This window comes from Phragmites australis, chromosome 6 (genome assembly GCF_958298935.1).
Source record: "Phragmites australis chromosome 6, lpPhrAust1.1, whole genome shotgun sequence".
Taxonomy (NCBI): Eukaryota; Viridiplantae; Streptophyta; class Magnoliopsida; order Poales; family Poaceae; genus Phragmites; species Phragmites australis.
This window is the reverse complement of record NC_084926.1, coordinates 11794519-11812414: the sequence shown is the minus strand read 5'-3', so window position 1 is coordinate 11812414 and position 17896 is coordinate 11794519. Positions and strand designations below refer to the sequence as shown.

Genomic DNA, 17896 nt, shown 5'->3' with positions numbered 1-17896 from the left:
AAGCGAGAGCAAAAAATCTGAAATCGAAGGTAAAAAAAAATGCCCCCATGCAGGATCAATGGAGGTCAGGGTTGCATCTTCGACGACTTGCAGAAAGCGAGAGCAAAAAATCTGAAATCGAAGGTAAAAAAATGCCCCCATGCAGGATCGAACTACAGACCTTCAGTTTACAAGACTGACGCTCTACCACTGAGCTATAGGGGCCATGTTGGATAGTAGTTTAAGACACCCTTTTTTGTTTAAATGAATGGTTATGTCACCCTCAGATGAATGATTAACTGGACTCTCCAAGCCATGATAGAAAAGAAATGCTGTGGGAACAAATAGAGATAACGCGTACATGCCCTTGCACGAGGAATAAACAGGAACGAAGTCAACAGGGTTCCAGGAAGTGGTGATAGTTCAGTAGATAAATACATGAGCGTCAAAGAATAGCTAAGTTCAATTTACACCCAAAAGATTAGTGTTTCAATCCGTATTTCATCTACAGCCAGGTGTATAGATTGCTTGTTCAGCCATTCCGTAGGAAATTGCTCCCTGCAAGGGAAAGACTTAACTTTGTTTCAGCCTGGTGTTTCTAACATTTCTACCCAGGCAATATGAACATCCAGCAGGACAAGCAAAGGCCATTATTTTGAAGTGCTAAGAGTAGAATTCGCAAGAATCATATTACAAAACGCAAGAAGTAAACAAAAATAGAGTAGTCAGGTGCATAATGAGGAGTTTACTCCACATCTTCCTCCTTGTGAACAACAAGCTCGCCTTCAGTGAATTCGCATGGCTTGATTGGCACAGCTAACTGCTTGCGCATTTTTCTTACAACAAATGCCTCTGTTTCTTCACATATTGTGACCACAATCCCTTTCCGCCCGAGACGTCCAGTTCTTCCAGCTCTGTGGGCGTAATGTGTAGAGTCCGTTGGAAGATCCAGATTAACCACAAGGTCACATTCTGGCACATCCAGTCCTCTGGCAGACAACTCATTTGTAACTAGAACTCTGAATTCACCGTCCTTGAACTTTTTCAAGACTGTAGACCTTGCAAGCTTTCCAAGATCTCCATGTAGCTCAGTGGCTTTGATCCCACGGGCCTCCAACTTAAATACAACATCCTTCAGAGGCTTGGTGTTGTTCATGAATGCAATCACTGTCTGTGCTTCCAGAGCATGGATGCATCTCCGTAAAGTGTCAACTTTGTGCTGAGCCTTGGATGTACAATAGTAATGTTCCAAAGATGGTGGTAAGCTGCCAACAGCAGCTTGGTTCACTGAGTTTGATGGAGAGCTGGAGTTAGCACCAGTTTGGGATAATGCGGGTCTCGGAACAGTGATTGATTCAAGTGGAACTACACTCTTGGCTCTAACCAGAACCGGATCATGACCCCAACTCCTTGCTGCTCGTATAACTGAAAATGGTATTGTTGCAGAAACCAAGATAGTCTGACGCTCAGATCGCCTAGCAAGTGGGCCAAGAATATCCCTAGATACAGTACTAAACTTCCTTCCAACATGCTCCAGAATTCTATGCATATCCTCACGGTAATTAAAAGACAAAAGCTGGTCGACTTCATCCAGTACAAGAAAGCGGCAGCCATGGGTGTGTAGCTTACCTGCAGCTGAAATTTCGGAAATACGACCAGGTGTTCCAACAACAACAATTGGCTTGTTCTTCTTTAATGCTTCTTCTTGCCTGGAACGATTAGCACCGCCAACAAGTTGCTGGACAAGTCTCTTATCACTAGGACCCAAAATCTTCTCCACTTCTCTCACAATTTGCATTCCTAATTCCCTGGAAGGAGCAACAATAACTGCTTCTACCCCTGATCTTTTCTCAGAACTAACTTGTTCCATCGGCCTATTCAGGGGCCCTATTTCAGAAAGAATCGGGAGAAGGTAAGCAAGTGTTTTGCCGGAGCCAGTATATGATTGGATCACAACATCATGCTTTTGTGCTATTATAGGAATAGCAGCGGATTGGACCTCAGTTGGAGCAGTCAGACCTTCTTTGTTCAACCGATCCAAAAGCAAAGGTGGCAAACCAAGCTCTTCAAATGACTTTGCAGAAAACAGAGCCTCATCTACCTTCAGTGTCTTCTTTATCTGAGCTGACTTTGGTAAGGCACTCTTTGCTGGTTTGACATTAAGAGAAGAAACCTTTGGTTTCACATTGACAGAAGATACTCTTGAACTTGATTTTGAACCTCCACTTCGTACCATTTTTTCCTTCTTCCCATATTCAACTTTGCTTTGCACTTCTAGGCTAGCAAGAGTTAGTGGCCCACCCCTGTCTTCTACAATTTGACTACCACACCAAGCGGTCTGATGAAACCCAGCTGCCCGTGGTAGTGACAGCATCCTGAATGGAGGATGGTCTCCAAGAACAAAGCATGACCTGGAAGATGCCAGTGCAAGAACATTTCGATGGACTATACTAAGCCGCATTTATACCCCTCGTAATAAAATCGAACACAGCACAGCAAATATTCTTTCCTCCAAACTTCTTACAAGTTTACAGCAAGGTGCTCTTGTTCCTGTGTAAGGAATAAATAAATAGATTAGGTAAGTTGCAAACTTTCCTAACGCAGACCCAGACAGAAAATTTCTACATGTACTACACTGCAGGTCTGCTGGATATCAAGGTGTCCATAATGTGAATTCGATAAATCCGGTATTTGAAACTAGATACCAGATTTTTCCCAAACAAAACTTCAGCTCAGTATCGCTAAATACTGCACAGTGACAATATAGACTCTATTGGCGTATTTACCAAATTAGTGTGAATCACAGAAAGATATGACTACTTTCCAATATGGACAATGTGAGAAATGATAATAGTCAGCAGGGAAACAAACAAGCACTGAACCAACTCCAAACAAAAGATAGATACAAGTGCACGCTGCATTTCTGACGAGCAACGCAAGATTGCCATTTTCTCCTTTCTTGGCAAATATCTAGATAGTCTGACATAGTAAGTAACTGCACATTATGCACAATAACATACCTACGCACTTATGCTTCTCAGGCTCTATTTGCTTCTCTATTGAGCTCAAGGGGATTTTCGTTCTTCCTGCACAAATCAATGACAGAGAAATAATCAGATATATTACAGCTTTTCGAGATACTTAAGACTAAACCAACATCTGCAGATTTCCTCATCGGTTGTACACAAGATTGCACCTAAGTTGAACAGGAACGATCGACCCAACTCCAACGAACTATCAAAAGGAAACCCCAATCGCCAATACACCACAGCAACTAGAAATCTAAGAAAGGGAAGCGATACCATTGCAGGATTTGGGCGAGGAAAGCGACCGAAGGAGGGAGGAGGCACCTGGCGGCGTTCCACTGGAGGGTGGGGGCGGGGGCGGGAGGCGGTGGACGGCAGAGGGAGGCTGTCGGCGTTTACTGGAGAGGGCGGTAGTCCCCCGCGGTTGAGGAGGAGCCTGTCGGTGGAGGGAGGCCGGCGTTCTCCGCTCGTGTGTGCGGGGGAGAAGCGATTGGGAGAGGGAGAAGTGGGGATGAGATTTTTTTTTTAGGATAGTGGGGATGAGGGTTGGGGGACGGTGTTGAGGGTTTTTGGATTGGGCCCACCTGTCAGCGAGGTGGACCGATAAAAGAAGTCAAGGGGGGGGGGGGTGGCCCTGCCCGTTTCACCCATTACCAACTTTCCATTCCTTCCATAAAAAAATGGGGAAAAAAAAGGCTTTCCATTCCTTTATTATATCCTTCATCCAAAAAATGAGAAAAAGTTTCGATAAATACGCTCTATCTGTATTGCGAACTTCAACAGGCTTCAAACATGACACGGTGGCACCAGCGAATATGACCAGATCTATACAGCAATGAATGCAAGCAACGGAAAGAGAAGGAACATGATGTGCTAAAAGTGAGCTACGAGAATAGATGCGAGACAAACTTGAGTGCAATACATAGGCCTAATTGGATGTATGTGGTAGGTTGAAAGAAGCGATTCAAAGAAGCTGGTACTTAGTCCTCGAGAACAAAGAAGCTGGTACCTTCCTATGGTAAAGATATTTTGGGTACTATATAATTAAAAAAAAGTAGGCTTTTGGTTATTCTCTCTCTCTCGCTCGCTCGGCATGTTTGCTTTGTGAACTGCAGATAAATGTGTGGGTCAAGAACGGAAAATGAGCCGCACATACCCCACCATTTATAGTCGAGGCGGCAGTAGTGTTAGCATGAAGCAACAAGCACTGCAAAGCAGCACAAAACAAAGATCTGTACGCTATGCACAGAATAACAGATCTAGAATACATTGACCGCAGGCAGTATTACAATGTACATTCAATTGAATACATTGTCGGAGTTGCCACAATACAAAATGCATATACGTTCATAGTTAAGAGAACTTATTGCACGGGCACTGGTGCTACTTTATACATAATAGATTACATCCCAAGTGAATTCAGCAGCGCATATCACTCATGGATTGCATCCATGGTGTTCTCCGGTCCTTGCACAGACTTAATTGATAATACGCGATAATCACAGTCAAGCACTCGTCGACATGATGCAGCAATTCACAGTTCACATTAATCTTGGATGCTGGTAGCTAATAGCAGATCCTAGAAGAACCTATCAATAGATGGATCAGACTCCAACAAGCTGCCAGAGAAATTCACCTTACAGCCACCAGGAAACTGCAACCCAGCTTGCTCGCAGCTGTCTCTCGTAACCTGCGGACATGACCGAACATCCAGGTACTCAAGAGCCTTGCATGATTCAATCACACTGCTGATTCCTGCAACTGTGAGCCTAACACAACTGCTGATTTTCAAAACTTTCAATGCAGACTGAAACCCATTTCCTTCCCTGTCCTGAAATGCCGCATCCGTTATTTGGTCACAGCACCCAACATCAATAGCCACAAGAAGTTTACAGTTAGATAGCAGGCTTCGCAATGACATGTCTGTTATTTTTAAGCACCAGTCCATTCTTAGGCTCCTTAAGCTGCTGGAGCAGGCATGAGCAAGTCCTTCTATGGATGCATCGCTAATGTTCCGACATCCACCAATGACAAGAGTCTCTAGGTTATGGCAGAACTTAGCTAATGAACAGATTGACTGATCCCCCACTTTGCTGCAGTCCAACAGCTTTAGTGACACCAAGCATGATGAAGAAAACTCAGCGATTTTACAGACTCCAGGATCACCAACTTTATTGCATTTACTTATGTCCAGTGATTTCATATGATGGCAGCCATCGGCTAGTGCAGAGATACCGGCATCTGTTATGCTGTTACATCCTGCAGCTCCAAGCTCTTCCAGTTGTAAACAGCTCTTTGATAGAGCAAGCAATAAATTATCAGTTATTAATCTGCAACCTGTGATATGCAGATGCCGCAGTTTTTGGCAACCCAGTGCAACTGCCTTCAAACCTTTGTCACTAAGCTTTATGCAGCGAGAAACATCAAGGGACTGCAGAGATGGCAGTCCATCTCCTAATTTGGCCACTCCAACATCAGAGATACCTGTGAGACACAAGAACAGTAGCAACTGTAATACCCAATAGATTTTATTTAAGGAAATGGCAGGAAATTCCAAAATAAATCAGCAATTACTTGTTACAGCTAACAATGGAAGTTACAAACATAGTCATCATACAGCTATGGGTATGCAAGTCATTAAACACAATGCCAAACATAAATTAAAGGTCACACGATGTGTTTCTTAAACCAACTTTTAGGTTCACAAACACATAACTAAAAGTAAACACAACAATTCATGCTTAAAATTATACACCTAAAGCCAGCAAAATGGCACTATAAGATGTTCACTTCACTTCACAGTTGCATCAGTGCACCAAAACAAAGATACACAACCTTCCGTGACAATCATACCTTTACAGGATACCAAATTAGCATTATTAATTACAGAGTTAAAGACTTGGAGACCATCGAAGGAGAACATAACTTGGGTAAGTAAAACTATTTACCCACGGAATGATAGAGTCATCAGCTTTACCTAGCCAAACTATACAAATAGAAGCAAAGTCATAAAAAAAGTGAGCATCAGAAAATCAATTAAAAGTTAAAGTGAAATCTTTGAGAATCGTACTGAAGAGACATTGCAATAAGAAAAAGGTTTGCACATAACTTTTCACTTTTTTTATAAACAAGTCGCGTTTAACAATATTCGAGAGAAACACACCCTAATTTCTAAAAATATACACTGCTTCCCATGCTACTAAGGATGAAATGGAAGAATGGTGGCATGGCCAAAAAGGTTCATTCTTTGAAATAAGTTAGAAAGAATGTACTATTTATAACATTGTTAAAAGGGCGTAGTCAACAAAAGGTCCGAACTTCATCTCTAAGCTGTAAAAGTAGTACATATAGGATTCCCCTTCACAAAGACCAGAGAGTTATTTCACAAACAGGGATAAATTGAAATATGAACTCGAAGTAGCATACCTAGGACTACAAAATACAAGTATCTCTCTGATGCTACATGAGACTAACATCAAGTAGAACTGAATCAACTTCACGTTATGTACTCCAAAATGCACTATATACCACCAAGAAAAATTGTAATGTCCACCAAGAAGATACTAATCTCATCCATTAAAAAAGATAAACTTATTTTCCAGCCTAATTCGCTTAGACAAGCAGCACAGATAGGTAACGCCAGAGGAGACATTCGCACCTTTGCAATTCTGCAGCGCGAGGACGCGCAGACTGCGGAAGCTCCCCGCGATGACGTCAAGGTCGTCGTCGATGACACCGGGGTAGAAGGAGCGGGAGGGCGACTGGGAGAGGTCGAGCTCGAGGATGCCCGTGAAGCGCGCAGCGAGGCGGCGCAGCATGTCCGGGCCGGCACGCGCGCGCAGGCGCCGCCGCTCGGAATTCTGGATCTGGAGCCAGCGGTGGCACACGAGCCCGAACGCGTCGCGCTCCGCCTCGGGCCCCAGCCGGGTGAGCACCGCGCGGAGCTCATCTTCGGTGAGCACCTCGTTGATGAGGGCGCCGCCGCGGCCCGACGGTGGCGTCGCCATGGCTGGAGTTAGGAGCAGCCTCTTTTTTTTTTTCTCCTTTTATTCTCTTGAAGCTAAAGAAGTGCACACTGTAGATGTGGAGAGTGAAAGCCGCTACTTCATCTTTTTAGAGGCGATACAAGAGGCCTCTAAAAAAGAAAAAAACACCATTCCACACTCAAACTTAAACGCTAATCATCAATGAGATCTTATTCTTACATTATTAAGCACGTATACACGCGCTTATGTGCAAAAGGCTCACTTGGTATGCTTCTGAAACACGACCACATAAGGCTTGTGATTTACGTCCAGTCACTTCATTCCATGCATATCAACATGCAGGCTCGCAAATCGGCGAGATCGGCATCTGAATCCGTCTGAATGTAAGGCTTTAGTAACATCAGTATTTATCTCATAGCCAATCTATTAGTATTTGACTGCGTTGGAGGTCCCCAGCAAGCATCCTCGATGAAATAGACTCCAAGAGACATAGATTCTTGTGGACTGGTACGGATAGGATTGTAGACGGCAAATGTAAAATAAATTGGAGATAAGTTTGCAGACTAAAAAACTGGGTGGGCTGGGCATCCTGAACTTGAGGAAATTGGCAGGAGCTCTTCGGCTTCGTTGGTTATGATATGAGTGGACGGCAGAAAATAAACCCTAGGTTAGAATGCCTACGTCTTGCACTAACACGGACAGAGCACTCTTTGATGCGGCTACCACGATCATCATTGGAAACGGGGAAACAACCACTTTTTGGCACTCGGCGTGGCTTAAAGGGGATTCGGTGAGGAGGTTAGCGCCAAACATCTTTGCGATTTCCAAAAGGAAGCAGCTAAAGCTTAGGGAGGCTTTGCACAACAACACTTGGGTGCGGCATATCAACTTTAACGCCATTACTTCCGCTCAACATTTTGTCGAATTTATCCTCCTATGGTCACGCCTCCAGCAGGTCCAGTTAAATAAAAAATATCCCTGATGCTATCATATGGAACCTCACATCCCATAGAAAGTACATAGTGGCCTTCGCCTACTAAACACAATTCTTAGGACTGACGTCCTCTGATATGGAGCAGCTGATCTGGAAGGTCTGGGCGCCACTGACGTGTAAGTTCTTCTTGTGGCTTGCATTCCAGAATCGAATTTGGACAACAGACAGGCTCATTAAGAAAGGGATGACCGAATCAGAGGATTTGTCCTTTCCGTAGAGCCACAGATGAGTCGGCAATCCACATTTTCGCTCACTACAAATTCTCCAAGCGGGTATGGGATACCGGCTTCAGTTGGTGCACCGGGACTTCCATCGGCACTTCGGCCTATGATGCTTTCGATACTGTTAACCATTGGTGGAGAGCTATCGGCTCCATGTAGGGGTGTCGCATAGGGCTCTTTGATCCCTCGTCATATTCTGATAATATAGGGGCTATGGAACGACTGGAACAAGAGAGTTTTTCAACACAACAAGAATTTGACGATCGTTTAGTGGCGAAAATCAAGGGGAGGCTAAGGCATGGTGCATTGCGGGAGACAAGAGTCTTGCGTCTTTTCTTCTATTGCGCTAATTATCATGTTTAGTTTATTGTTATAAATTTTCTCCTTCTCTACTGATATAAAATTAACAAATCTCCTGCCCAGTTACCTTTTAAAAAAAATCAATATTCAGGCCCAGACCATGGCACCTCTGGCCGTCTTCAGGCCAGCTGGTGCACGACGCAAGCATGTACCCCTCCGGCGTGCCTTCGTGCCTCTCGATTCTGAACACCTTGCTCGACAGCGGGTGGGGCCCCAATCGATCCATCCGCCCGGCGGCCACGTGCCACTGCATGTCTACAGCTTCCTACCTGCAGAGGTGCCACTCCTTGGGAACCTCTCTTGGCAGTCGAAGATCAGCCTCCTGTTGTGGAAGTTGATCTCGACGTCGTCTGAGAGCCGGAGCGGGCCAGGGGCGGGGCGGAAGCATTCGGCCGCGCGATCAGCACGGGCATGCCCAGTGGTGATGGTTCATGATGGTCGTTGAGTAGTACCACGCACATCGGGCATGGGTAAGCTGCCTTCCAAGAAAGCAAAGCTAAAGCCGCCGCCGAGGCTCCGATCAGCTGGTAGGATGTAGTACGGTCGGCTAGCTCGTGGCCGTCCATGTCGCAGATCGGCTGCGCGGCTGTGCATTGGAGGGAGCTCAGGGCTAAGAGCGCGACCAGAATGCTGAGTAGCATGAGATGTTTCATTGCTGGTAGATATATATGGAACTTGACTTTGTGATGGAGTTGAAATGTTGAGTTGGTGATGTTTGCTTATTCAGCTAGAGTGGTTATATATCGTACCCGTGTGGTGGTATACTACACAGCATTTATTTTGTATCACAAATGCGGGCAAATCCTTTTGAGTTTATCGACAACCTATTGAAATCTAAATCTATTCCAAAGATATATATCATTGAGGGTCTGCCTATTAACTACAAACATTATTTATGAAGTGTTTTCTCAAGTTGAGAACTAGATTGTGTACTAGCATTTGCCAAAGAAAAAAATGCTCTTTTTTTCTGAGTTTCGGATGTGTTTTGTACGTCGAGATGTGCAGTGTGGTTGGAGAATGCTCCATATTTCCTCTGTACATGCTTACTCAAATAATGTAATCATGCTACAGTGATACAAACAAAAATATTTTTCTTTTAAAAGAGGATATACATAGAGGTGAAAAGGCAACTCGATTTTGCTATCCGATAATATTTTGTTTTTCATATATTGGCATCCTCTCATCGTATCCAACAATACATCCAAATATAAAGTATTGCGAGGACGCCTGATTACGAACACACGCTAGGAGCAAGGGGTATGATGAGTCCATGGCTATCTAAGATACACATAAGGTGAATTCGTTTCTTATTGTTCATATTTTTTCGTAAAGAATAGAATGCTACTAAGTTTTTGTGTTATTTTGTTGCTTAGAGACATGAGAGAAGCATCACAACTTTACCCGGACATCACCCCTCGAAGACCAAGTCTACTCAGACTCGAGGCTGAGCTCTAGTCGTGGTCATGATTGAGGTCATGGTCGTGATCGAGTCCCATGACAACACATCAGTAAAACAGGCATAACTCTCTCATACGAAATTCATTTTAGGCAACATTGGACATTCTGGAAAGCTTACGACGAGCCTTTTCCAATGGATATGAGCTCGACCAAATATTCCATATACTTTAGTCAGAGTCAAAGAAATAAGATGATACGCTACTATTTTGGGCCTTGTTAGGTCTTGTATGTGTCGGGGTCGGAGTCTAGGTTGTGCACGTCTCTTTTCACGGCTGCACAACCCTAGGTTGACCTCCTCACTTCCCTCCTATATATACACAGTAGCCATAGTATTTTAGATTTGAGTTTAGCTTAGATTATTCTATTTTAGACAGTTTCGTCGTTTATCGATTTGTTGAACCCCAACTCGAGCACTTTATTGGTAATTAGCAATATTCAGATTGCATCTACCTGTTCTTGCTCGTGTTCTTGATTTACTTGCAGAAAAAGCCTTCTTGGCGAGGTCAATCGCGTCTTGGCACGGTTGATAATCACAGAGTAGTGGTGTAGTGGTTGCAAGGGTTCTCGATCTGTTCTGTTCGGAGCTTTTGAATCATCAATGTCGAAGCTCCACTAATCGACTTATCATATTACCTTTCGAAAGATCGGGCAAGTGGTATCAGAGCCTCGGTTGCCCATTAGGTAATCTCAGTTATCCCCTTTGTTTTATCGTTTTTCATTACCTAGAGTTTAGAAAATTGTCCCACAAAAATATTTAGATCTTAGTTTTTTCGCTGTCCAAACCACTTTGTGCCGGCGCAATTTTGTTTTCAGTATTCGCGTTGTTGAGTTTGAGTCCATCGTCTGTGTCTTTGTTGCTGGTCAAGTCATCGTGATATAGTTTCTAGTGTCGAGTCTTGTTGTTCAATCGTCGAGTATCTCGGCTTGCCCTTGTTTGCAATAGCTGAGATTGTGAAAGTAATTATGGACCTACATAAAATTAATCATAAGATTTAACACATGATCACAAATAATGTTGGTCAGTATGCACCCATGGCCAAAAGGATATCAAATTTCTCTAAATAAACTTTCCTATTGGTTCCAATGTATCCAGAGAAATTTTCATAAATTTTAGCGCATAAAATATCATAATTTTGGGTCACATTAGTCAATTAATGTTGAGACCAGTTCCAGAAGTAAACCAATCTTATCTATGTATTGAGCCCAGTAATCAATCCTAACACATAGTGACTTCATTGATAATAATCATTACAATATCCATACTTAATCGAATTAACCGTCTTACAAAAGTGACCTTCAATGGGTCGGAGAACCAAATAAATTACAACGAAACTAAACGAACTAATACTACTCTAATCTTTTACGACTCTTTCACATGCATTATCGACGTAAAAAGCATCTTAGAACGATCCATCTTCAGCGTACTTCTTGATACCTTCTCCAACTAGGTTTGGGTGATAGCGAGAGTGAGCATTTATTGTACTTAGCAAGTTGTGAAAAAATAGTATGTATATGAAAGTTTTAACAAGGATATGACTAAATAGCTCTTTTGCATGAGACAATATTTAAGTAAAAACAATTGAAAAATGATAATAATTAAGTGAATAACAAACCACCTCAAGATTCCATCAATCTTGACTTAACCAACACTGACCACCTCAAATAAAGTTCTATCCACTAAAGTTGAACCCCCTGAATCACAGTTCCAACCAATATGACTGATGACCATCAACTATGATTCTCACCATCACATTTGACCAGACTAATCAAAATATCAAGTTATAATCAAGGTTGGTTTTTAGTGCCGCTCGTAACCGTGAGCATGACTGAATATTCAGTTTTAAATCTGTAGAGGTTATCCTTTACCCATAAGATATTTCTTCCCATTTTACCGAGCATCCGTTGCCCGACAGAAAACTCTTACACACTACTGATGTGTGCGCTAGGAATCCACTACAAAACCTTTACAATGCCCCTCTCAGTACATGTCTAGCTGCTAAGGTTTCACCACCATGTGATTCCACCTCAACAACAGAAGCCCCCTCTTACACCTTTCGGATCAAAACAAGTTCATCCCTTCCATTCCCCGTACTACCAGATGGTCTACACTATGCTGAGAGTAAAGCAAATTATTTGGCTAAGCCCGTCCCGTATTAGGCTTGTGGTTGTACTGTAAACACAGAAAAGTCACCTCACGAACTGGTCATTATATTTGATCAAGACTACCACTTTTCCAACTGTACATCACATACCAGCCTTATCATACCACTTTCTCAAATTCACTATGCCATGTTGCTACAAAAATTATTCCATCATATTTTATCATTATTGCATAGGATCATTATCAAGTTCGTAGATTAATTATCATGATCACTATCCCAAAGTAAGGTTAAGCATCATCTACCCTTCCATAACCCAAAACCATACTATAGCGACAAGGATGATAAAGGAAAACTAGGGTAAAACCTAACTCATGGGATTCCCAACAAAATTATTCACATGCATGTTTTTTAAACAAAATATTTGTAAAACTAGGATAAATATGTTCAATAAACATTAGTGCAAGGTGTATCAAGTTCTCAGGGCTGAAAATATAGCTTTCTCGAAGATTTCGGGATGTACAAGAAAAGGAAGAGGTCTACAGTGGACGTGGATGCATTGACACGGGCATTGACACAGGACATGACCCTAAAAGTTTACGCAAACGTCATGGAGCATCTTGCGTTATAGGGAATACATATTTCCATGCCAGCGAAAGCTAGTCTTGGAGCTGCAGGGAACAGTAGCTGCACCTCCAAGGAGGTCGAGCAACAAGTAGTTGCTGTCGTGACTGAGCCGGATACGATTGACCTGCTAGAAGGGCTCATGCCCTGCACCCTTGTAATCAAGTATGGTAGGTATCACATCGAGGTTGCAAGGGGCCATGTGCTTCTAGGCGTCCGTATCTTACATACGGTCCCAATACGTGCAAGCTATGCATGGTTACGGTGGATATAGTACATAGCAATACCATCGATCACGTGTTGGAGCTCCCCCCAATGATGAAGCCACAACTTTAGGTGAAGCTCTTCGTCAAAGGATCTAGTGAAAGAGGGGCGACATCGTGGTCTCTAGTGCATCCCAGTCTGGGCGAGCTCCAAGTGCACCACCAACGCGCCCCCAACTTCCAGAGAAGGTGTTGCCTTCTTCTCCTCTAGAGAAGTTGGCTCCACTGCCTTCTCCTCCGCATCTGGTAGCCTCGCTTCTAGATCCAATTTTGTCTCCCTCAGAGAGTCCAAAGAAGAAGAAAAATGAGGTAGAGAAGAAAGGCTCTAAGAAGCACCCACCGAAAATGTCAAAGGTCATTGTACCGGCAAAGAAGCCCACAAACATTGGAGCATCGTGGACTAGTACCAACACGAATTCCAATATGGAAAACCTATGATGATGTAGATGACCTAGCAAGAGCGAGAAAAGCATGTGTCGATCTGCATAATTACTACATGCAGGCTTCTAGAGACAGCAATGCTACATCTATAGTCGTACAGTATAAACGATGACACCTCTTAAGTAATGAAGACATCTACTTTATTGTGGGTTTGAATGACTTATACGACCTCTTCAACCTTGGTGGTCTGGACATTTCGTTATTACGGATCTTCACATTATCAGTCCCTTGAAATTGAATATTCATGAATTAATATCACTAAGTCTTGAATCTAACTATGTTCTTATCTGTAGACACTTGATGAAAGAAACAAAGAAAAACAAGGATTCCATCGCATGTCTTTACCCTGAGGCCATTACAATATCTGTAATCCAACTTCACCCCGACTACGCTATGGACCATATGGCCAGGACAATGCAAAAATATTCTAAAATTTAGTATTTGATGGGTGCCCACAACACCAATGATCATTAGATCTTATTGGTCATTTGCCTCAAGTGGGACTTGGTGTTCTACCTTGACTTGTCAAGACTAGTAGGACCAAAAGGCAAAGTTAGACAACATGATTACAATGTTGTAAAAGAACATATCGACGCGTAAGTTATGTCTGACTTAGTTTACATATTTAACTTTTCTAACATTCAAATACTCCCTAATCGATCCATCTTTATGTAGAGCTTTTGACAAGTACCTTCGAGCTCAACCTGACTACGATAAGAAAGATGACCGCAGACCGACACACAAGACCGGTTTCGCGGTAAGCACTACCAAACATATCACCAAATACTCTCTGTCGCTTTTTTTTCTTTTGATCTAACACTAGAAGCAAAGGCCCCAATCTAACTGAGACTGGCTGAAATTTTCTTTTCAGCAGTGACACCAACAACTATCGGGTAACGCCTGCAGATTCTATATTGCGTGAAACATGCTCCTCACACTTTGTATGAAGGATATCAAATCCTCCGATGTAAGTTTAATATGAGATTATTCTTAACTAATTTCAGTAATTATTTTAATTCTATGATAACATTACTTTGGTTATACGTCAAATTATGCAAAAAAAAAATTAGCTTATTTTTTCAATGATGGTGCACTATAAGGACGGATCGCCGAGTTCTTAGTGTTTGAAGTTATTAACCCATATGGAGAGTTCCACTGTAGAACTCCTAAGTTGTGAGGTCTTATGTAATATAAGTTGATCGAAAATTTTTAATATTTGTAATTCTGTAACAAATTGATTGAACTTAGTAACATTTGTGATTCTGTGATCAATACTATTCTAGCTAGTGTTTGTCAATATAGATTTGGACGTTGTTGTTGTTTGCTAGGAGAAGACGGCTGCTAAATCCTAGCTACGCTCTAGAATACTGCTAGGAAGCATGTCAATCCAGCATGATAATCTACACATAAGTGATGGATGAATAGGTTACCCGTCACTTATATCTGCCATGAAAGACGTTTATAGATGACGGGTCACGAATATAAGTGACGGGTGAATAGGTTACCCGTCACTAATATCTGCCACCCTAACGTATGAGAGACATTTATAGGTAACGGGTTATGGTTATGACCCGTCACCGTTGATCTTAATAGTAACGAGTCTTTACCCGTCATCAATAACTAGTCATCAGTGACGTATTCAAAATAGCACGTGTAAAACCTGTCACCCATGTCGTTATGACCTGTCACCTTGACGTTTTTTCACATAGTGGATAAAAAATTATTCATTCCACGTACACCAAGTACAGGCCCAAATCAAGGCACCGCCGGCCGTCGTATGGCCAACCGGCACACGACACCAGCTTGTATAGCCGTCCGGTGCGCCGTCCTGCCTCTCGATGCGGAACAACGTGGTGGACAGCAGGTGAAACCGATCCCTAGCCCCGGCGGCCTCCATCCTGCATGTGGATGTGCCACCCGAGATCGTCAGCACAGGCCGTCCTGCAGGTGTAGCTGAAGGCTTGAAGTCGGCCGAAAGGAGGAGCGCCCCGGCGGCACTGGCCGAAGCGTTCCACGGCGCAATCAGCACGGGAAAGCCTTCGTATTGAGTGTTGTCCGAGAACCTCACGCGCTGCGGGCACTGCAGGTTGCCGTCCGCGGCATTGAGGTCCAGGCCGCCGCCGCCGAGGTTACGCCGTTACGGTCGGCCGGAAGGCCTACGTCATCTCTTAGCTCCTGGCCGTCCGTGTCGTAGATTGGCTCCATGCATGGCGTTACATCGGAGGGAGCTCAGGAGCAAGAGCGCAACCAGGACGCTGAGTAGCATGAGATGTGGAAATGGGCTTTCGTGAGGGGATTGGAAATGTTTTGAGTCAGTGTTGTTTGCTTTCCAAGAGTCTGAAAAGCTAGATTGGATAGTATGTATCGTATCCGTATAGTGGTACCGCTTACCCAGCATTTATTTAGTTATAGGGCTCTTTACGGTATCCGGTTACTCTCTATAGCTATTTTTAAAGATTTTGGGTCTAAATGTCTCTCCAACAGCTCTTCCATGTTGTTCTCAATTTTTAGTAATTCCTAAAACTCTCCTCCATCCTAGCTATTTTTAGAGGAGCAGCTCTCGTTCCCTATTCATCTAGCCCCACCCCTCGCAAGCCATGGGAAAAAAGGGCAACTGAATCCATCGACGACCACTGTTGCTCATCAAAGCTCTGAAAGCTGATCAAAGACGGTTTCGTTCTCATCTCCCGTGTCATTATGCCATCCTCGGGAACACCATCGTCGTTGTAAAGTACGCAAGCCGTCTTGATTCTTAGCCCAAATCGAATCCGCCTGCCATGGCTGCTGCCGGTTTCTCCTATATTCGGATGTCAAACTGTCAGAGGCCTGGCTGTGGGCAAACTGCTGGGTCTGGTGATCGACCTTGCGGTGCTCCAGGAGGATCTGGTACCAATCGAGAAGATGGTTACCATTGCCGCGGATCTCGCCCCAACTGCTCCAGATCAGGACGTAGCCCACCGCCTCCATGATATACTTGACGAGCTTGAGTACGACTGGCTCGATGCCCGCCTAGCCGAGGACTTAGAGGTCAGGCACGAGGGGACGCGGAACACCTACGTCGGTATGGCGTTGGCACTCTTCCACCTTTCCCGCCGCCACGTGCTTAAAGTTGCCCCGACGACAACAACTGCGAGCGGTCGGTGACATAACAGTGCATGGGCTCTATGCATGTTGTGATGATGCTGAATCGGATCATGACGTTAGTCGACATCCGACGGCCGCCTTGCTGCGCTCCGGGACCACGAAGAATGTGCAGTATTCGTAAGCAGAGGTGCAAGGCCGCCGCCGATCCCGCGCTCTGCCGGGAGAATGTGGTATCGGGAATCGATGGGCTTCCGTGTCGTAGACCAGTTGGGTGTCAACCCCGGCGATGCAGGGGAGGAAGATGGCGAGGAGCGGAAGGAGCAAGAGGAAATGCTTCATGGCTTATCGATCTAGCGGTGGTTGTTGCCTTTGTGACTTGGCTGAAACCTTCGTATATGGGTCTTTGCTGCTTCAAACTATCAAGGGCTGGGTTTTTATCGAGTGTAGTCATGCTAGAAAGCATTAAATGTTCTCTACACATTTGCAGAACTTCTTTTATGTTTCAGGATATCTCATTAAAATCGTATCCATTTTCTGACCAAAACCAGAAAGGATCTGCCCGAGAAAATATTTAATTTGGGTTCTCTAAAGATATCCGAGTAAAGGGATATACCATAAATATTTATTTTGTAATTAATAAAAATGCATCCAGTATTAATATCAAGCCACACATATTTTTCAAATAAATTTTTTAATTTGCACCTTTTATTGTTGCTTATAGAAATCCGTGTCGTGGATCGGCTGCGCAGTGTTGCATCGCAGGGAACTCAGGGCCAAGAGCACGACCAGGCTGGTTAACAAAATGAGATGTTTCATGGCGGCCGGTAGCTTATAGCTATATGAAATTTGGCTTTGAGATGGGAGTCGAAATGTTTTTGAGACGGTGATGTTTGCTTTGCTTTCAGAGTCTGAAGAGCTAGAGTTGGTATATATAGTACCCATGCTAGTGCTACCCAGAACATTTACGTCTTATGTTGGCAATTTGAAACTTTTAGATGGAAACATGAACTTTTGACAACTCTGATTTTGAATATGGAACTTTCAACATAGAAAAATCTGAAGCTCCTAAGGTTTTCTATTAGGGAACTAGACACCTTAACCTTTCAAGCTGATCTTCAAAAATTCAAATTGGAAGTTAAACTTCTAACTCGACAAAGGAACAACTTTTAAATTCAAGATGGCGAATTTCACCTTGGAAGTCAAAATATCAAAACCTTTGCATGGGGCCGGTTGCACGTAGAACTGCTAGTAGTGGCAGTGCATCCAACGGTAGTGGTGGATCCGGTGGTAGTTGTAATTGCCTATATGGGGCTGCCTTTTGTTATTGTCTCTGCAAATCCCAAAAAATTTTGTAACTCGTG

At 43.5% G+C, this 17896-nt stretch overlaps 2 protein-coding genes and 1 non-coding gene across 4 annotated transcripts; all 3 read right to left on the bottom strand.

The window, feature by feature from the left end:
• Window positions 1–132: 132 nt before the first annotated feature.
• Window positions 133–204, bottom strand: TRNAT-UGU (transfer RNA threonine (anticodon UGU)). The gene has a single exon. It is a non-coding gene; the product is annotated as a tRNA-Thr (tRNA).
• A 319-nt stretch (window positions 205–523) lies between these two features.
• LOC133921691 (DEAD-box ATP-dependent RNA helicase 47A) lies at window positions 524–3546 on the bottom strand. Of its 2 annotated transcripts, none has more exons than XM_062366671.1 (3): window positions 3282–3546; window positions 3000–3065; window positions 524–2529 (listed from the first exon to the last, which is right to left on the bottom strand). In XM_062366671.1, the coding sequence occupies exon 3, from the start codon at window positions 2438–2440 to the stop codon at window positions 725–727; it is 1716 nt and encodes a 571-aa protein (XP_062222655.1). In that variant the 5' UTR covers window positions 2441–2529; window positions 3000–3065; window positions 3282–3546; the 3' UTR covers window positions 524–724. The 2 variants fall into 2 exon arrangements, with proteins under 2 accessions (XP_062222655.1, XP_062222654.1); XM_062366670.1 differs by having other exon boundaries at window positions 3330–3546.
• A 707-nt stretch (window positions 3547–4253) lies between these two features.
• Window positions 4254–7098, bottom strand: LOC133921690 (uncharacterized). Its single transcript, XM_062366669.1, has 2 exons — window positions 6664–7098; window positions 4254–5489 (listed from the first exon to the last, which is right to left on the bottom strand). Exons 1-2 carry the CDS (start codon window positions 7010–7012, stop codon window positions 4585–4587), a joined length of 1254 nt encoding a protein of 417 aa, XP_062222653.1. The 5' UTR covers window positions 7013–7098; the 3' UTR covers window positions 4254–4584.
• Window positions 7099–17896: the final 10798 nt, after the last annotated feature.